The sequence below is a fragment of the Platichthys flesus genome, chromosome 2 (genome assembly GCF_949316205.1).
Source record: "Platichthys flesus chromosome 2, fPlaFle2.1, whole genome shotgun sequence".
Lineage (NCBI taxonomy): Eukaryota > Metazoa > Chordata > Actinopteri > Pleuronectiformes > Pleuronectidae > Platichthys > Platichthys flesus.
Window position 1 is genome coordinate 10,512,621 of NC_084946.1, and position 21,795 is coordinate 10,534,415.

Here is a 21,795-nt window from a genome sequence, read left to right on the forward strand (position 1 = left end):
CGGGTTTTTACGCGCCTCGGGTAGGGAAACGAGTCAGGTTTGACACATAACCGACATGTGTCCCAGCCAATAGAAAGTCACCTTTCTGCAGCAGAACCAATTGGCTCTTGAGTTGAAGCAGGAAAGGCGGGACCGGGAGTCCTTAGCAACGCGCTTGGCTCTCAGGGAGCGGTGGCGGTTGATTCAACATGGCGGCAGGAGCAACAAGAGGTGGAAGTTCGGGGATATTTTGGATGAATGACGGTAAAATTACTTTTACTGAACTACATTAACTCTCTTACCCTGTGCACATTCGTACACATTTCAAGAGGAGAGGAACAACTTAGTCTCACGGATATAACTTCCGTGTCAATGCGCTTTTGTTGTTATTTCAGAGGAAGTGAGAGCTCGTTAGCTTCGCGGAGTTAAGTTAACTTATTGTTACACTTTTAAAGTCACATCAATATGTTATATCGAAACTCGGTGGTTATAGTTTTAACTCTTGTCATTACCCTGAGAGTTCATCATGCTGCTCAGCTGGAACGCAAAGGCCACGTGCAGTAGTGTATTAGCTAGTGTATTTTTTGTTTTCTTCCTATGTGACTGCACAAGAGGATGAGTTATCTGAGGATTAGACTAGGAAACGATCCATCTGACAGTTAGGGTGAGAGAGCACCTGCATTGCCAAGTTTCATTAAAGTTGACTAAATGTTAATTTAAGTGTCTTGTCTTCTTTAGTGCCAGATGACGAGCATCCATTTGCTTTTGTTCCCGGTGAGTCTCAATAACATTGTTTCAACACTTTTTGAAGATTTGCATGTATGTTTATCTCATGGTTTCCTCTGCTTCTCTATTTGCCCATCAATGTTCTCAGGACTGGATGGAGAAGTGATCCCTCGAAACCCCTTCAACCTGGGACCAGACAGCACCGGCTCATTCAGTAGAGGGGCCACAAAGATGCGGGTTGCAGCCAGACGTAGCTCTGGTTCTAAGAGGGGTGGCAAAATACAGGGCTACTTACAAAGCGATCGCTCTGGGGCTTATACTAAGGAAAAAGTGTCAGTCCAACAAAGTGCTGGCCTGTCAACAGAGCACACACCTTCCCTGGCATCTGATGCTTCTCTCCCCCCACCACAGGTAAACCTTTGTGTCTTTTTTCCCTCTGTCCTCTGTGTATGTAGGATCAAATATTTGAATGAATTTCATAATGAGTTCCTGTTAATGTCTTCTTACGCAGGTTATTTCTGCGCCCAGCAGAGGAAGCGGCCAGGTCTGCCTGAAGGACCTCTGTTCTGAAGATAAGCGTCGAATTGCAAACCTCATTGAAGAACTAGCCAGGTAGCCAACAGTTTGTCACACTTAACTCTGAGATAGTGTTGTGGTTGATAAAGATGTATAATAGAACAATTTAAAGTGACACCTGATGGTTTTATTTTGCTCTGCAGTTTCCCTAAAGACAATTTTTTTATTCCCTGTTCTCCAGAGTGAGCGAGGAGAAAGAAGAGTCAGTGAAGCGTCTGAAAGATGAGCAGGGACATTTTGAACAGAAAATCCAACAACTGGAGCAACATAATGTGGTCATTGCAGAGGAGAGGGAGAGTATCCTTCTAAATTAACTAAACAAACAAAAGTTGCAGGGATGGGTGAGATGATTCCTTGTATGTATATAGTTTTTTTTATTGAAACAATACTACTTCGATGTGCTTTTGAAAGTTGCAGACTGGTTCAAAGTAGAGCAGTGAACTAATGCAGTTCTGTTGATCCACAGGGGCTGAAAACACTGATTTTGTTTGAGTAATCTAATTGAATAGTCTGGTGCGTTGATTGTTATTCAGAAAACTGTGTTTTTACCACAGACCCATCTAAGCTTGGGTCCACTGAGGAAACCAGAGATCCCTTGAGAATTCCAGGGCGTGGTAGTTTGATTGCTATGGAAGATGTTTAAATGTATGATACAATTACCTGATAAAATAATCAGGGACTTTCAATTAACAAAGCAGTATTTAGTCAAAGAGAGGAAGACAAAACAGAAAAAGAAAGCACAAGATAGAATAAAAATAAAGTATACAAAAATACAGAGGTATACACCTTTCACTACGTTGATACACTTTATTTTGAAACTATAATGAAGGTACAACATTTGAGGTTCTGCACTGCCATTATTAGAAAAGAAAATGTTGAATCAGAACAAAATGACACAAAAATGTGTAAAGGTTCATCAAGGTGTAACACAGAGCACACCCCAGGCAATTTCCCCCATTAGCATAACTTCACCCTAAAAGTAGGATCTAAAATGATCTGCTTCCAGCACTCTGTAACACATGGGTAGATATCCTCGTAAGATGTTCTTAAAGTTCCACAAATGTTTTATTGCTGGCTACATAGCTCTAGTGCTGCATGAGCTTTGCCACAGGGTAGTCTGCAGGGGGCAGTGTTGTCTTAGGTAAAGCTGCGTACAGTCTTGGGCTGAGACTATTCAATCTGACACAAAAGGCAGAGAAAAGGAGCAGATGCATTTAAATTATTTGATGCTTCTGCAGTTGTCTTTTGTGTGTGGTTGTAGCTTATCTGTTGTTGTGTACAGAATCAATTTCATGGTTGGAGACATAACCCAAACCTTCTAAATCAACTCATTGTCATCCAGAGACGAATTTTGATATTTCCTGAGAGGATGACAGCGTTGCATTTCATCATAAGGTTTTGTATTTCTCTGTGAATGATGCATTTTAACTGAAGACATTTTTTTCAGTTCCTCCTTACAAAGTGAAATGAAAGTGATCACCAATTTATATATGATCTAGCAAGATATTAACAAAAGAGCTAAAGCGACAGTAGGTTGTGTTTTTGCATAACAATCATACTGTCTTCATAACAGTTCCGCTCACCATATCATGGCCAGCAGTCAATTAAGGTTAAAAACACAGCAAAATATGAAGAGTAATTGACATGGCTGGTAAATTGCACGATTGGCAATGGCGGCAGGGAAAATGAGGAAAGCACAACTCAATTAAGGGCACTTTGGCTCGGAGACTTGGCATTTACACCAAACTTCTAAACTCCATTAAAAAGGTATTTGAGAGGAAAAAGTGTTGGGATCCAAATACCTCGGGGGATAACGTAGTCTTTTAAAGTGCATGCAAGAGTCATGAAGGCTCTTCTCAAGCAGCGGGGTCCGGCACTTCTCTGAAAGGTTAAGGAGACACCAAAGGCAAACACACTGAATGAGTCTTGTCAAGTCTAATTCCATTACGCCCCAGCTTATCTTATCTAACCAAGATTCAGGGTTGTCAGGGATATAAAGAATGTAGGGCTATACTTTAGCCCCGAGCCATCTAGGATGAGAGGGAAAAGGCACCCTTGATATTTGGGGGTGTTCAGCTGACATTTGGAACTGACTGGCACACAGGACTGAAAATTGAGTTTCACAAAGGAAGGTTGCCTTTTGTACTTCAAGGCATGTTGGCATGGACAGAAGTCAAGGTGGCATTCCTAACGCTGTGCCCCATTACCGAGCTGTATCCAGAACAAGGCACAGCAGATGCTACGGCTAATGCAATTTATTGCGTTGAAATAATTGGAGGGAATCCTGAGGCGATAGAGAGGGGAATAAAAGCCCGGTTAGGGTATGTCATTGAAAAGCTCTACATGTTGTGATAGAGGATTGCCAGCGTGAAATCCCTTTATAACCTCCAAGGTTTCGGCTGGGTGACATTTACGATTTGGAAATCTGGTTCCTTCACGTTTGCTTTTTGTTTTCAACGTAGATTAGAAGATTGCCTCTGGAGAATTCTTAGCACTTTTGTTTTCTTCAGCAAATTAGGCTCTATTATTCCTTAATATCATCTTTGAGTGTTGTGTATCTTACCTTATTGCAGGAATGAGTTATTTGTTTTAAAGCTGTGAGCTGTGCAAGGTGCACTCTATTTATTGCAGGTGTTAAAAACAAATTAAACCCAGTTCTAATCTGTTTCTTCCCATCGAAGCTCTACCTCCTGACTAGCATTTGCACAGATAAGACGCATTGGTAGATGCCTTGGGTTTAACCTTTTTGAATTAAGAACTTTAAAAAAAAATAGTTTTTGAAAACACAATTTCACTGAGCTGCTTCCATTCGAAGCTGAAGTTTAGTTTTGAGGATAGCTTTTTGGAATGGGTGTTTTCTTTTGTTGACACTGCTTGCATGAATACAATCAAATCCCAGTGAAACTATTGTCAGCTTATTGTGAAATAAATAATACATAATGCATTAAATCTGTCATAAAATAATTGAAAGGAGTTGGTGTTGGCACACCTTTCACTACGAATTGTGTGGATTTTTGGCCTCGTGAATTGTTGGCTTGTGCATGGAATATGTCAACTTGCGGCTGACATATTCTACACACACACAATAATTTATACAAATGTCATGTCTCCCCATTCTCCCCGACACCACTTAGTTTGTGACAACTCGCATTACATTTTAGTTGTGATCATAACAATGAAGACGGCTGAGAATGTCTCTGATGAGAATTCGTTTTCTGTGCGTTGGCTCTTGGAATTTTAAAGCTGGTTTCAAAATAATTGTGAGCTGACATGTGGGTTATTTATTGCTTTATTGTGTGACTTGCTCTCTTGTCTTTTCTCCCGATTCAGTCGCATTGAAGCAGTTATGTAAACTGTCGTCTTCCATTAATTCCCCGTCATTGCCTCCTTACACACACATCCATACCCATCAGTCTCCTCCCGTTTCCCCTCACACTCCTGCTCCGGCTCAATCTGTTTGGCACACTGTGCTAAAACAGGCTTTAAAATATTCCCCCCTCCTGTGCAAATTTGTTCCACCTTGAAGTGGATTTCATTATTTCATTTGAGCCTCAGCCTGACAGGGAAGTGAATCATTTTGACAGGCCCCGTCTGAAGCCTCTTCAACCCGAGCCCTTGATTCCGAGTATTTTTGGAGCAGGGGGGAGGAGTAACTCATTGTTGGCACTTTGCAGCTCAGATGTAAAGTAGGGGCTTGCCGAGTGCTTGGCCCCATTGGCTGACATCCAAGGCTATGGAGGAAGCATGTTTGGTGTAGCGACGGGCAGGGAGGTGCAATCTTATCAGTGTTCCTCCACTCGGTTCAGATTACCTAGCTTTCGCTGTCCAGGGACCTGTCATCACATTAACACACGTTACCTTTATTTACGGTGTTAGCTTGCTATGATGCTGCAGTCCTGTTGGTACTATAGACTTTATCTTACCTTACCATCCTACCCTACCATACCCACTTGGTGTTTGGACTTTGTATCTAGGATATTATACTGTATTTGTGACCAGTATGAACTTTGTTTAGGTTTGAATAATCACATGGAAATGTGGTTTGATGCGACTCTGGTAAAATATGAGCAGCATACATTTTGCGACTCGACACAACAACCCTCTATCTTAGATTGGAGTGAGGTGTAGCCGTATAAACGTATTCAGTATCTCCTCTTCAAGAATCTTATTCATGCTGCATAAATAGACCTCCCAGCACTGGTTTTACATGGTGTGATGTCCTTGTGATGTCCTTAAGCTTTCCATATAGACCCACTTCCATGGACATTATCTGTGCAGCGGTAGAGGAGCCCGAGTTCGACTGCGGGTTCAATCAAAGTGTTTTTCCACATTTTCCCAATGTTTATGAAAGCCGCCGCATTGCAATTCACTGCTGCTGTCTGGTCGTCAATTCAAAGTCGTCCCCGCTCTCCTCTCTTTCCCTCTGTTTCATTTCCACAGCGTGATTGAAGTCTCCTAACAGCCAAAGTGTTTTCTTATGAAGTGTTCCGCCAACTGTTCCTTCAATAAGACTCCACTTTGAACTTTGATTTTTCTTTTTAAAATTGGGGGATGATTTTTTTTCTTTTTCAAACGGATGCAGAGAAACTCATCAGCTTGGGGAGCGGGGCCACCATCATAAAAAGATATGGCCTGGAGGAACACACTTTATGGTCAGCTTCGGTGGGAGTGTGTGTACTACTTGCTTTATTGGAGTGTTTTTGTGTGGGCTGATGTTTGAGTGCAGGTGGGGGGGAACTTGTGCTCTCACATTCTTGTTTTGGTTTGTGTGTGTGTGTGTTCTAGAAAGTTAGCCAGACTGGGGTGGATTATTGGACGTGTGCGAGTCTGTCTGTGTGTAGTCTCTCCGTTCTCTCGCTCATTATCTTTGTATGTGCTGGTGTGGTGTGGTGCTGCCACTGTCATTAGTGGGCTCCTGAGGCGCAGCAGTAGTTCCGCTCCAGATTAGTTTTCTGGTGTCTGCCAGCTCTGTGTCTGGCAGATAGCCTGGCACGGCACTGCCCAGCTCAGCTCAACGCAGCTTGGCCCGACCCAGATGGTGAAAGCTCCGTGCCACGACAACAACTTTGATTTTTCTGGCCTTTTCTCCTTCTCTATTTTCAACTTTGCTGTTCTCTCTACTTTTCTCGTCCAAATTTGTAATCGATTGCAGAAACAAGCGTTTAATTCAGATTGTCATTGTTTCTTTGTTTAAATTGCATAAGAGAGCTTTATCCACACCATAAGGGCATACATTCTCAGTCATAGTTTTCATCTCTATTTGTAAAGTAATTTCCCATTTCATCAAAAATATTTAACCCATTGTCTGTTTGGTGTGTATTTTATTTTATCTAAATCAATGGGTGGATTTTAATGTTTGAGACTAAAGTTTCTATTCTGTTTGGTTTTGTTATTGAATGAGGTTGTTGGGAGGTAACAAAGAACAAATACTTTGCTCCCCTTCTAGAGTAGATTTCTTTTTTTAATTATCTGAATTCAATTTTTTTGGTGACTTTTTAATTTAGCTGCTACATTAAACACACAAATCTTTACTTTCTATTCCTTACCTTTTCCAAACAGGTTAGTCAATATTGTTTAAATGCATCTGAGGGAAATTATCCATCATAAACATTTTGAATCATCCAGCGTCGCCTTCCCATCAAGACAGATTTCAACCGAAATAGACAATAATACAGAAAACACAGTTCCTTGTCGTAAAGCTATCAATGCATATTTTAAGCAAACTATGCATAACATGGGGTATCAAAAACAAACAGACAAGAGAGGGCGACTCAAACGCTGAGAAGAGCTACTATTGTGCAACAACATGGAAAATCGCTTATAATGTCGAGCAATCGGCATCGAAGTAGCAGGGCAGCAAAGCATTTGCAATCCCTGGCCTTACTTGAATTAAGTGTTCTTCAATACACAATTAAGATTTCCTCCAGGACTATTTTTCATGCTCACAAATCTTTCTGTAAGTACCTGTCCTTTGACTTGAGTAAAGAATGTGTGTACTTTTACTTCCTCTGGTTGTTGTTGGTTACTTAACATTTTGTCATCCAGGCCTGCAGCATCAGTACAGAGAGTGCCAGGAGCTGCTTGGTCTCTATCAGACATACCTTTCTCAGCAACAGGCGAAGCTCAATGAGTCGATCGCCCAGCTCAGCCAGGCACCAGCCCACAACAAGGTACTGTTTGGTTAAGGCTGAATGTATAGTATGTTCTAGCTAGTGCACATACAGTATAGTAAAAATGATGGTTGTACTTATATCTTCAGCAAACACACCTGTCTGCCATGCATCAGGCATTTGGGCGCAGAATCATCCATATGCAACAGCATATTGTTCCATTGCCAAAGTGGCATAATAATGCATAACAAATCACAATAGAAGTCAACTCAAGTCACTGGTTTGGTATTGCTGAAGTGTAGTGAAAACTCTGTCAAGGTGACACTTTGAGAGTTAAGACGCCTCTTTGGCTTCAGCCTCTGTAAGAATAGATGCCTCGGCCAACCTCGTCGTCCTGCGGTGGCTCTTGAGTAATGTGTGTTTCCCTGCTCTCTGACCCACAGCAAATTAGTCACAGTCTCTTTCCCAGTCGACTATGAGATGGGCTTTCCTCCTTATGTTTATCTCATAATGCTCCTAACCTTGGCTTACCTGCCATTTATGCTCAGTTGAAGACTGTTCTCATGAGCTCATAGCCAGTTTTTAGTTTACACTTTTGAAGGATGTTTAGCATAAAGTCCAGCAGCACGCCTATTCAAGGTGTCCGGTGAAATCAGCATATTAGCAGTCCTATGTCTGTCTATACACTGTGTTCCGTCACCTGCATGTGGGCTGTCATCGGAGCCAAACACAGAATCACTGTAGCATTAAAAAAAAAAATAAGAATATAAAACTGTAGAAGATTTTTCAAGTCACAGTTAACAACATTAAGTGCAAGTGATATGTGAACAGCTCTTGCAAACACACGGGCAAAGCTTTTACTGCACATGGCAACATGAGCAAATTAGGTTCATAAGTGACTTCTAATTCAGTGCTGCTAAATCTTGCTGTGTTGCACAGCGCTACATTAGGGTTTTATGGAGCAATTTAATGTTTTTTGGTTGAAATACTTCATACATTTTTCAGAGGCTTCCCGAGTTGGTTAAAATGGATTTGTTGGCCTCTTTGTTCTCTATCCAGGTGCTCAGCAGTGATGCAGCCACCAGCAAAGCTAATGGCTCCCTCTTTGATGGCTCCTACCTCGGCCTCGCTGCTGCCCGAGCACAACAGCCTCAAGAGCACAGGAGTGGGAATAGAGGTAGAGGAGAGGCACAGACATCGAGCAACCCTGCCTCCCTTTCCAGTGCGAGTGAGCGGAGTCCAAATGACGGGCCAATAAATATGCACAGGATTCACAAAAAGGAGTGCAGGCTGCCACACATGGAGTCCTGCTACAGATGTGAGCGCTGCCAAGCCAGTGGTCAAGACAGTGGCTACAGAACACAGCAACGGAGAAATGATAATAGCTCTCGTCTAGAGAATGGGCAACATGACGCCTTGAATCCACATGATTGTGAAAGGTACAGCAATTACTGCTACATTCATACAACTGGTAGAAAACAACCGGCATTTGCCCTGGCTATCAGTGTTTTTCAGATGGACAACGCAGCAGTATGGATTTGGCCTATGTTGTCATGTTGTCATCAGTTTTACCCAAATTGTGCACTTTATCAAGACATAAATTAAGATAATCTTGGGAGTTTAAGCAATTCAAATGTGTATTTACTCACAGGCTCCATAGTGGGACTGCTATGGGCTCAGAGACCAAAGAAGCCCTGACCAGGCCTCTGCTGGGTCATGAGGACTGGGAGGAAAAGAGGCACCAGCTGCTGCTGCAGAAAATGCAGTTGGAGATGGAGAGAGAGAAGCTACAGGCACGGCTGGAGGAGCAGGAAGAGAGGCTCAACAGACAGAATCAGCAGCTCCAGCAGTCGCGTCTCGATTACAGCCGGTAGACACTGGTTTATCCCTCTAGTTGTTAGTTGTTAGATAGGATAGTTCCCTCTCGGACAGAAGCAACTTCCCCTCCATGTTGAGTGTTCTCGGTTTCTTTGTGCTTCTTCAGTCTTTGACATTGCAGAGTGGTGAAACCTGGCCCTTCTCTTTTTATTCTTCTTCTTTGTTCTTGTTAGGTTTCAACAAGCTGCTCAAGCTGAGCTCAGCAGCTCAGAGCCTTGGACTGGAGATCCTCAGCTGGAGGGCCCCTCCTGCCAAGATTTACCCTCCAGGTAAACTGAGTAGACAGGAAGACAGACAGTCCAACTGCAACTTCTTTCTTCAGATACTCTTTTCCACACACACCTGATTTATATAGCTAAAATACTATCAAGATAAAAAAAATTCTTATCAGTTGATATGGGTAATTCTGATAAATGTCAAGTCATTATTTCTATTGAGTTTAAAGACACATGTTTGCCACTCAGTGAAGGAGCATGAAATCATTTATGTAGTACACCTTCTCTCCATGCTTGCACAATGCATACAAAATATATTGACTTGTATAAATATATATATTTTTGGTATATTGCTATTGATGAAAATAAATATTGCAATATTTATTGTAATTATTTCATCACTCAGCGCTACATGATAAAGATCAAATTTATACATATGCACTTAATCTAGTCGCACATGAAATTCATTTTGATACTTTGTGTCTGTGGCATGCAGTGTGCGTGGGGATGCAGAGGTACATCATGCCGAACAGAACCTGCATGGAAAATGCTCACAACCGGCACCTGCTCCTGTAGTTAACGGTTTGCAGACACATGGTAAGTTGTAATCTTTTATTCTCAGTTAATCAGAGTTATGTGCTTAATGGTCTACACACAGAGGAACATCTCAGCTGTCTGTTGAAAAATCTGGCAATGTGCACCAGCAGGGTAATCCTTAAAACTGTCCCGTTGCTCTTGCTTCAAATAAAACTCTTTTGTCTTGCAGAGCCCCCAGAGTCGTCCAGAAGGGACATGGCCACTACAAAGTCCCCTGCAAGCCTGAGCAAGCCCACATCAGTCTCTGCCCTCCATACGAACCCTGAGGCCAGGTAACACAGCTGCACTCAACATCAGGGATGCATTTTATGAATATTTACTAATCATTCTATTTACGTAGTTTATATGTTTATTATGTTGGATAAACAGAGTGACTTACAAACATTGAAATGTTATTTAATTAAAAATATTTGTTAATTAACTCCTTAAGGCGATATCTGAAGTTCTCAAAATACCGGCCATATTTACGACACAAGAATATGATATAAGTTTTGATATAAAGTTTGAATCTTGAAGGTTTTCCTGGGTTTGCAGTTGCTGCAGTGTTAGACGGTAAATGATGACTTTCCTTAGTCTAGCTAACTTTTCGAGCTGTAAGAAGCTAAATTAAGTTTTTTACTGGTCTAGCTAGCGCTGTGGCCAGCCTGTCAGGAGACATGCTGCGTTCCATTAGTCGGCCTAGCAGGAACCGTGCAGCAGGTGTAATTGAACAGACTTCTGGATGCACACACTGCCCTCCCCTCTCTCTCTCTGCCACAGTAATGAGACAGAAAAAGCGAGCGTGAGGGAGAGATGTTAAATGTGTGTTTTGGGGTGAGTGAGGGGTGAGAGAATTGGATAAAGTGAGAAATAGGAAGCAAGGAAAGTTAGAGCAGGTTAAGATGGATAGAAATGGTGAGAAAGACATAAGATGGGAGGGGGGGTTCTGAGGACAGGAATGAATCACTGAGACCAAGCATCAGACTTTTCCTAAAAAGGAAAGAACATTCATTACCTTTTTTCATACACCCTGTACACGGAAAGGTAATTAACGTGCATGCATGTGTGTGTGTGTGTGAACTTCAATGTTTCTGTGGAATTGTAAATGCAGAATAAATGGGGGGGGGCTCAGCAGCTATTTGTACCCATGTTGACGAGGACTTAACTTTTAAAAATGTATATTCCCAAAGTTGATCCAATATTTTGTTTCTCGCATATTAGATTTCCTTTCCTTTGGTAAATATGGTGGTTTGAAAGCAACACAGTAACTGTTATGGCAACCTCTTTGTTCTAAACTATACTTCTTTCAAAACTGCTCAAAGTTTACAACTTCTGTGACTCTTACGCAAAGCAGAGCAAAGTCCAAGTTTAACTGTGTGCTCTGGCAGATAACAATAAATTCCAGCAGGGGACCCCGGGTTTCAGATCTTTTTAGCATCTATTTGAACCTCCAAAGCGTATTAAACCATTTCACAACCAGCGACACGCTGTTGTTTTTCACTGCCAGTAATGAGAAGGTCTGCTTTATGTATACCTTTTGTGTTTCTTCATGGGCCTCTTTTCAGATAGTTCTAATCCTTTGGTACTTACTGATTGGATTAGACATGTCTTTTATATTACAGTATTTTGTGGTTATTTATTTTTTTTTTAATTTAACAGAAACGTACCAACACTTTTTGCACAGCCTGTTCAAGACAATGATTTATTTACCTTTATTCTGCCTGGCTGCTCAGTATGAAAGGTAGGAGCATAGAAAGAGGACAGTTGTATTGGTGGAGCCGACACCAGCGCTGTTGTGTTACCTCTCATGCCTTTGAATTCTGAAATGCTGGTGTTCCAGCTGTGTTACGGCAAAATGCTGGCTTGTTTGGTTCAGTGCATCAGGCAAAGGTGGCATTATGAGGGGGGAGCTGCTTATGGGCAAATCTGTCCATAAAAGGGGCTAAAGACCTTGTCAGAGCTCCTTGACTCAATTTAGCGTTTCTCTTACAAGAAAAATGCCAGCAACACACACGTGCCCCTTGTGATGGTTCAATCTTAACCAATTCAATCTTGCTATTGAAATGTGAAACGAAGCTGGGGTCAACATGACCTTCTTAATCCTTTCATGAATCCCATTGCTAGTTAGTAATGAGACAGTTCCAGTGCACCCCGCCCATCTCATCTCCATCCTTCCAGCCATTGCCCGCCTGCTATTGATTGGTTGGGAAATTGACATGCGGAATATACACACCGGCCATTATAGGGTTTTCATCTTACTGTTTGGACTGCAGATGAAAAGGTGGTGGTAGGGCGCTTGCTAGGATGGCTATCTTTAATGAAAGAGAGGAGCCAAATATGCAGGGAAAGTTACGAGTGGGAAGAAGAAGGTGGTGGATTATTATGCTGCCTTGCAGAGCGGGAGAAACATACTCACTCTACTGGTGCATTGGGAGAAAGAAGCCCAAAGATTTGTATTTAGACGACTTGAAGTATTGGAAGGCAGAATGCTTAATAATTGCTTTGGAGTAGTTGTGACACGGCTTTTTATAAATTCATACAGGATAATAGTTCCGGTTGCGATTGAAGCGTCTGTGCAGTATTAATAAGACACATTTAAAATCTACTGTCTGTAGTCAGGGCATTCTCCCTGAGGCCACTTACATTTCTAGTCAGGGGCACAGAAGATTTAAGAAGTTAACAGTACTTAGAATATCGGTGATGTAGTGTCTCTAGATGCTCTCAAAGTGACCCAACCTCCCAGTTTTTATATGCAGTGTCAGAAACTGGTGTTTCTGCTCCTGTTGTTCCTGCAGTTTCTGTTTGCATGTGGCAGTAAAAGAGATTTGCCAGGATTCCCTGGAGGGACATTAATATCGAGCAGCAATTCACAACTTTATGTCACACAAAGTGGTGCCAAGAAATGAAGTTCTCTGCAGCAATGTATACTCCTCTGAAAAATCCATTGCCATTCTCTCTAGCCCCCCTGCAATCTCTGTGTCCCCCTTCCTCCCCCTCCCCCTCCCCCCTCCTCCTCCTCCTCACCCCACCCACAACAATTCCTGCCCAAACTGTACCCCTACCCCCCCCCCCCCCCCCCCGCTCTCCCCTTGTTATAGATTGTGACCGCCCAGTAAGTGATGCATTATTCATTACCAACATGTCGTTCGTTGATGGATGGCTGTTTGAGAGCCCTGTCCGTTAAATAAATCAACAAATAAAAATGCAAATTCTCACATTTCGAAAGAAGGAACCCAGCCAAAGTCCCTCCTCCATATTCTCTTCCTGCCATCCTCTCTATCCACAAAGCGTCTCTCGCTCCCAGTCTTTCTCTTACAGGCAGGCCATACACTCTTGCTCATTCTCGCTCTCTTTGTCTCTCTCGCTCGCTCTCTTTCTCTCTCTCGCTCGCTCTCTTTTTCTCTCTCTCTCTTTCCCCTTTGCTTTTGACAGGCAGGAGACCAAATGAGGAAGACCGATTTACTTACTTTAGCTTCAGTCTCTTTTTACATCAGTTATCATCCCTTGGCCAACTTCGCCCTCATTTACTTTCTCTCCCTCATGCTCCAACGTATGCATGCATTACTCCATGTTTCTCAAGCAGAATATGGCCTTTTCAAGCTGCTCAGCCGCTGCTTTGTGCCGCCTGCCTCCAGTCAATGTGAGAACATGACATATCAAGGTCTGTAGTTACGTGTGGGGCAACACAAATGTGCCTGATTGGAAGTTTCACCTGCGTGTCTGCTGACCACCCACATGCATATCAACAAGTACACGCCAAAGATCTCCCTTACCTGGGCGAGCTGCGTGATGCAAATCGATGCGGCTTTAAACGAGCAGAGAATTATGTTCGCAGCATCGGCGGAGCGTGCTTTAAAGAATTCATGTTTTGTATGTGGAATGGCCGTTGTCGACTGTGTATACACTGAATAATTTATCAAGCCAGCCAGACTGAGGGATTGAATCTCTATTAGCTTAATCTCCCCCGTTTTGGTTTATTTATTTCACTGCACATTCCCTCATTTCTATTCCGAGGCTTAAAGCACCGGGTTCTCTTCCTCTTTTTCTCCTGCACCTGCAAGAAACAGCTTTTCTTCCGGGACGCCCCAGTGGTTTTGAGTTGTTAAGGCTGCTTGTTAAGGTTCAGTAGGTACCTCAGCAATAAAGATTGTGTTAACATTTTGAAGAGATTTTCTTTTCTATTGTCTGTGTTAACAAGTGAAAGGTGAATGACAAATATTTTAGAACGAGTGTAGATCTCTAAGTAGACTTCATCCCTGTGCGTGTCTGGTGTTGACTCCTGCTCTGATTCACTTTAAAGTGGAAAGTAGTGTAACTGGCGCTCTGTGTGCTTTCCTTACAATGAAACAACGGCACAAGGATGCTCATTTACAGCATCGCCTGTTTACAGGGCTCCCCTGGGTTCTGTATCAAAACCTGTGCCAATTCAGCCACGGAAATAAGCTGAGGTCACGCGGGGGGCGGAGATGAAATAAACTGTTTTTTATTCTTTCAGGTTAGATTTTTCTCTGGTTGAGTTATTGGATATCATAAGTCCAGTCTCTGCCCCTGAGCCCAACAAGCTGTCCAATCGAAGGACCAAAATGACACAACATAGGCCGACCCCTGCTACCCCCAAACCAATGGGCAGAACCCTGCTTACCCCTGCTACACCTCATCCTCAAAGCACCCAGCAGGACCTGGAGGAAAGCCAAATACTGGAGGATATTTTCTTCATTTACTGACAAAGAAGAAAATGAGAAGCACGACGGACATGATTCCAGTCACTTGACATTTGCCTGTTTGGTATTAACGTTTGAAACTGTCTTTTACGCTTCCAATCACATTCAAAATCAGAATGTACAAGATTGAGCTTGTGTTATGTTTTAATTTTGAATAAAAATAACAATATTTATTAAGAACTGGTTATGCTTTTGGTTCTTAATTGAAATCTTTGGTTTCTACAGCAGGATAACTGTTCACTGAGCTATGTGATTGTCTCTGAAGACCTTGAACGCATGAATGCTAAATGAACCTCACAATACACAGTTGTATTGTCAACTAAAATGTGTTATCCCCCAAAAGATATTTAATCCCAGAGATTCACCAGTAGCATCCAGTCACTGGTTTCATCAGCCATCTCCCTACTGTAATTCAAGAAAATCTGTTAATATATTTATGACATATAATATCCATGACAGACATTTCCTTCAAAGGGGACACTTCTTTTTGAAACATGTGAAACATGGGCGATCATGAATTGATGAGCTCCATCAGTAATTATGACATGACACAGGACACTTTATTCTAGACTGTGCTTTATTATTGGGCTAAGCTGAGACGCATCATTCATTTAAAATTACAAAAAAAGAGTCCAGGGGACCAGAGAATGGTGCAGTCTGGAGAGACGGGGGCGGGAGCCTAAAGCGCACTGCCCAATCAGAAGCTTCGCTCGTCAGGACCCTGGCAAAGCTTAATAAGCAACATTCATTTCCCCACCCTCCATATGTGCTGAAATTGGGACACAGATTTCCAGAATACTTTGAAAACCGTTATGAAGTTAGATGTGATTTCTATCAACACTACTGAGCTTTAGAAATAAAACCACTGATAACAGCACTGAAAGAAATGATAGCATAACTCCTTTTTGTTGACATAGTGCAGTTTCCGTTGAATTTTGCTCTTAGTAGAACACATCAGTTGAACAAGATCAGAGCTCTGTTGACCCATACAAAGCATGGTGGGATAATAAGAGGAGGGGTGTAAAGTTGTAGAAACCGAAACTGACATTTTAAGCAAGCAGTTCATCTGGGATTAAAGATAAATCACAGATTGGCTCGTTACAAATTAGCAGCAATTTATAGTGACCTCAAGGAATGTGCATTGTTGAATACGTCTCTGATTGAGCAGTTGTTTGACCAGGGAGTGTTGGCATTAGGTCTTATTTTTGACCGTGTTAAAAGGTTTAAGTTAGGAGGTAAATTGTTCTCAAAATATAACAAAGAGGAACCTCAAGCTGGCATCTTATTTTTTCAAACAATCTTTTAACAAAGATATTTTTAGAACAGAGTAACGTGAGTTGATAATTACAAATATACATAAGGCTTTAGTTTTGTACTGCATCGTTGTGAGTAGTTAATCAGCATCAGACAAATGTAAAATCTGTCTTTGAGCTTGTTGAAAGCAGAATTTGCCACTTCTTGAAGTTGTAACATGTGATGTAGTGATACCTCTGGTGGAATAGTAGAGCTCAGATCTTGAGTCAAACAGCACAAATAAATAAATAAATACATAAAAGCACAAATAAATTAACATACATATAAATAAATAAATGACTAAAATCTGTCTTTGACATCACTTGGTCAATTGGAGCTTCTTTTTTTTCTCCGTCATCAAAGAAGTGCTGAAGGCATGGTCCTGCACACAGGAACAATGATCATCTGTGGACCACAACAGTGGCCCATGCATGTCATATAAAAACTATTTGGTCACGTACCAACTCATAAAAAAATAATGCCATGAAAGCATGCATATCATCTCAGACAAGACTTATAAATAAATATCTAAACAAATCGATAAATGAATAGAACCCATCAAAGTATTTTTTTTTTTTTATAAAATAGGTCAATGTGTGTCTAAGCTCTAACTGAGGTCAATGCTCTCCCTGACTGTATTCTGGATAAATGCCTTGGTCAGGTCCTACAGTTTGTACCGTATCCTAGTGACTTATTTTTTTTTGTACCTGGTTTTAATGAGCATTATCATGTTTTCATTCATATATTTTTTTTAAGTATTTAAAGTACTTTATCCAGTCCTTGTAGATAGAAGTAAAAGTCCTATAAAATATGCAAACCTATGTACAGAGGGAAACAGAGCAAAAAAAGAAACAATTTACAGTATATTCATCGGTTTATGTATATATTTATATATATATATTTTTTACTCAAACTTCTGCTCTTTTTTTGAACCACTATACTTAGTTTTTACTTTTCCTGTGTAAACTTGCAGCTCAAAGTTGGAGCAAATGGAGATGACGTGCTTGACATTCTAGTTCTCGTTGTTCTTCTTCTTACCCCCTTTTTCTTATTTCATCCGACATGGGAAATGTGGGCTCGGTTTTGGCGAGAGACGTGAGTGATTGCTCAAACAAACCATTAGAAAAGCAGAGACCGTGTCGACACATTTTTCAATTTTCTCAGCAGCGGGGGGGGGGGGGGGGGCAGTCAGAGAGGGCACACAGTGTGGCGATCAGCGATACCAGACATATGACATTTAGTTTCAGTTGTTATTGTTAACGCGAACACCGCTCAGGTGGAAGTACAAGGCGCTTTGCACTAACCCACCATGGATTCTGTGAGAGCGAAACAAAAAGAGGATCGTGATGGTCAACTGGCTGGCCCTATAGCCCATGCTCACAGCATTGTTATGTGGCACACACAAACAGAGGCATCCTGGGATGTGATTGTGGCGTCTTTTACCCTCGCTGGAATTGGAAGGTAAATGTTAAATTATGCAATCTGCTAAAAAGGTTAGACACAGACACCAGGGAAATGGCATAATGAGCAGTTTACAGGAAAACTAGTAACAGCACCCAACAGGAAGCATTGTCTTCTAAAGTGTCATATAGCCTTATAAATATTCACATGTATAAATATTCATTGAGTAATCTCCACCAGCTGAATGTGTGTTGAACGCGAGGTCCAATAAATCCAAGTCTGTTGACCTTTTGCAGGTACGTAGTCGGTGTTCTTACCATTTTTGTCGACTACCATGAGAAACTGTAAGCTAAAACAATATGAAACCAGCCTCTGATACAGCAGCTGTAATAACTGGCTTGCTTTTCACACTTATTGCTTCATTTTACAGTTTCATTATGCTTTGGTGTTTGTATTTAATTGTACGATGACATAGGACAAAAGGCAAGGCAATATGACATCATCTAAAGACAATATACTTCATGTCAGGAACTACCAACAGAGATCCGCACATTTACTGCTGGATGGGAAAGAACATAAAACCTTCCCCCTTGTTCTGCTCTGTGGAAAACCAGCGCTGCAGTTCTAACTTATTCATCAATATTACATCACCGTCATAACCATTAAAATGGGCGAATGTCAGGTCCAGTAAGCTCGATCACAGCTTCCATCGTGTCAATCGCAACCTTCACCTTTACCCTAGTTTTGACTCCAGCCAGTGGAACAGCTCAGATTGTTAGCACCTGTGCTCACAGGTTACCCAATGCCCGCTTTTATCTGACATGTATATGCATGAGTCCAAAAAGCATTTTGTTCCCCAATGACAGCAACGGACCAGCGGGTGGTTTGTTATATAGGACATGCACTGCAGCTCTCTACATGGCTGAGAAATGATATGGATCTGGCTGTAGTTTTGACATCATCATAGCGCGTTGGCTGCTTGCAGTAGTGTTTGTGTGTGTTTGTGTTTCATTTTTTTTTTTTTTGAATTTGTTGTCTGAGGAGAGCACAGTGCTTGATGGCAGATTCTGCAGGTGACAAGGCACACCTTGACATGGTGACAGCCCATACGCTACATGCACTTTACTGAATGCAAAAGAGAGCAAAGGGTTGTGAGACGTATTTGTTTTGGTTCAAGTTTCAAAGAGAAGTTTGTGTGTGTGAATACGTGTGCGTGCGAGTGTGTGTGTGTGCGTGTAAGCTCAAAAGATATGTTTGGAATAGAGTCGAAGATAATTGTCCTTTTCCTCTAAAAATCATTTAGCCTGATTCTCTTAAAGCCTGCTACTTAGATGTGGCTTTTTGCATTTTCAGATAATATTTACACCGTACATGTACTTTTTCACACATGTATCTTTTATCAATATATCGTGTGTCAGCATATAGGTAATCAGAGATAGGAATGCCTGCAGTTTTGGGAGCTGCCAGATTTGCGATTCTTCCCAAGCAGAGCAATGTTTCAAACTCCAGCTAAAATCTACAAAAAATCACAGCTCAACATAGTCAGTAGCCGTTCTATATACAGACACACATATATAAAATATGTGCATATAAATACATATATTTGTGATTAATATCTATTTATCCATATATACTGTATATATGAATGCATTTGCTTGAATGCTTGTTATACACATATATGTACTGCAAATATAAACAAGTTCCTATATTTCAAACGCTTCTGATGTTATTCTATCTATGAGGTTAGGATGTCAAGTTAAAAAAGATAAGGCTGTGATACGGAGCAGCCCCTCCCATGCACTCGCCATCCCTCCCGAGACAAAAATGAGAAGAGAAAAAAATAAACATTTTGAGTAATTGTAAACTAGCGAAGTGAGAGACCCCATTTGGTCATCGGAAATAGTTTTGCCTGTATTCAAAAAGCATATCAGCAATATATATGTATATATACAAGTGTTGTATATATTCGAAATGTACACTTCTTTTGAGTGCAACCGCTCAACCAGTTAACACTGACTGAAAGAGATGCAGTGGTCCGAGTATATTAGAGCTACAAGTCCTCAGCAATACAAATGTTTGGTCTTTTGGTCCCTAAAACAACTAAGGAATGACAGGTAAGACTCCCCGGAGACCGTTGCTATGGCTCTCCTTGGCAACGGCGTCCCCTGGAAACGGACAGGCACTCCGAGCTAAAGATGGCCGTCCCAAATCCAAGCCAATTTGTGTCCTGAAAAATATCACATCCCCTACTTAAGTTCTGTCTCTGTGAATTAGTCCCTTCTCGTTTCGAGCCTTATAAATTGGTCTTCAAAAGTCAATGCCCCCCCAAACTCAAACCGTCTTACAGAAAGATCTCCTACGGCAATCCTCTACTCAGTTTTTAAAAAGTTTGTTTTGTTCTTGCTGGACTTTTGACATCCACATTCCCATTAAATGTTCAGCGGGGTTGGTCATTGTAAGTAGATTTGATATAGTTTCTTTTACTTCTTTTCCCTTTGTTCAAGTAAAAGTTGTTGGTGGTCCAGAAAAGGTAGCTGTCATTCAAGCAGGGTTTTGTGGGGAAAGAGTGTGTATATGTGTGCAGAAGAAAAAGGTCCTGGGGCTAACCAGGCTGGTACAAATTCTGAGTTCCAAAGTTTTTAGTACATCCAAAAAAGGAGGTGTCCTTGACTTGGTCATCACCCTCGCTCTCTCCTCGGTTTCTGAAGCAGCCTCAGTGGTCCAGATGTTGAGTTTGCACTCGGGTAGCAAGAAGTCAACATATGATTCAGCTCAACAAAACCTGGGAAGACAAGAAGAATTAGGAATTGAGTGATACGAAGGAAAGGGCTTAGTGTTTCTTGTACACAGCTGTCAGTCCCTCAGGTCCTCATCACTTTGTTGAAATATAATTTTGCACACACACTCATGGTCCCCAGGGGATGAACCTGACTGTTGCTGGGTATCCTACAACTTAGCTTTTCGTTCAACTATAAGCTTGACACCTGTCTTGAATGAGATTCCTTAAAAGTCGGTCGATATTTGAGAATATCAGATTTGCTCAGAAGATGAATCCTAATCCTAGTGACTCCGGTTCTTGCAAACAACACAACAACTGGGTCAAAAGTTTGACTTATCTTGTGAGATGTCCCAACAGCTGCTGCTAAGGGACCAAGTTTTGGTGATTTCCAGAGGATGGATCCTAATAACTTGATTGATACCCTGACCTCTACTTTGATGCAACTTGAAACATTTTTATATTCAAGTGAGAGGTTCTAAAAACTATCTTCCCTCAGGATTAATTGTAAAGATGGGTCTTGTAATATAGAATCATCACTTTGTTATACATTCCCATCAGACATTGTGTTTTGTGGTGTTCATGGCTGCAGCTTCTTAGTCTTCTTAGTTCTTGGTTGCTACATTTTCACTTAGATTTCACTTTGACATTGGCCGTTGTATGTTTAAAGGAGAATCTCTGTAAGGTAATTCAAAGCGACAGCTGTGCTTAAATATAATTTATTACAGTAGAGACACAGTTACTACTTTTAGTAGTTTGTTTGATTTGTTCTTAAAGATTTGCCATCATATAATTTCTTATGTGTCCTCCTTTAATCTATTTACATGAAGCAGAAGCAGGGTACCGTACTTCCATGATGCCATTCTTTTTGCAGGTATCCAGTGAGTATTAGTATAGTTCAACACAGACCTTTTTGAAAAAAAGAATTTATACAAAACATAAAACATTCATTTTCATTTTAATTAAACTGTTTAATCCCATTTTTTAAAATGAAGAATGTATTTAAATCAAGACATCTTAACCCCTCTGTGGAATTAGAATTAAAGCCACACATAAGTCTGTTTACTGCATATGGACCTGTCACTCTGAAAACTCTTAATAAGACAGTAATATTATATATGGATATAATAATAGTAATAAAACGATGGCAAAAGGCCTATGCTTGTTTGTCAGTTGCAATTTCAAACACCGCAATAACTGTCAATCTCAGGCGAGAAGAAAAATAATCAAAAAAGACATTTTCTTAGACATCATGCCGAAAATGTTTTGATATATCAAAAGCAATGGGGCTACATATTTTGTGACACGTTCATATGAGACTGCGCTATTCTTCCTGCAGTGATTTGCCTCAGGACACTGTCTGGTACGGTTCAGTTAGTTTGTGAGTGGGTGATAAGTTGCCCTTGAATGAAGTCATCAGTGGTGAATGAACGATGCAGCCTAAACTCTCCATCACACAGATGAAGGGAGGAGACAAAGAGGAACGGCCCAATTACCCGCCTGAGGGGCAATAAATGCTTCTCCCTCAGAAGCAATTCCTTCCC

General features: G+C 41.2%; 2 protein-coding genes across 2 annotated transcripts in view; one reads left to right on the plus strand and one right to left on the minus strand.

Moving 5' to 3' along the window:
- Positions 1-158: 158 nt before the first annotated feature.
- On the plus strand, positions 159-14,952 carry kiaa1328 (KIAA1328 ortholog). The gene is made up of 12 exons (XM_062398035.1): positions 159-243; positions 718-753; positions 854-1,116; positions 1,217-1,317; positions 1,463-1,578; positions 7,327-7,451; positions 8,451-8,830; positions 9,043-9,261; positions 9,443-9,538; positions 9,981-10,081; positions 10,251-10,353; positions 14,556-14,952. The coding sequence occupies exons 1-12, from the start codon at positions 189-191 to the stop codon at positions 14,782-14,784; spliced, it is 1,824 nt and encodes a 607-aa protein (XP_062254019.1). The 5' UTR covers positions 159-188; the 3' UTR covers positions 14,785-14,952.
- Positions 14,953-17,266: 2,314 nt separating this feature from the next.
- celf4 (CUGBP, Elav-like family member 4) overlaps positions 17,267-21,795 on the minus strand; it is an 85,360-nt gene continuing 80,831 nt past the window's right edge. The window contains exon 14 of the mRNA XM_062398046.1: positions 17,267-20,257. The gene's annotated coding sequence lies outside the window, so the exon portion shown is untranslated. The remainder of the gene's footprint in view (positions 20,258-21,795) is intronic.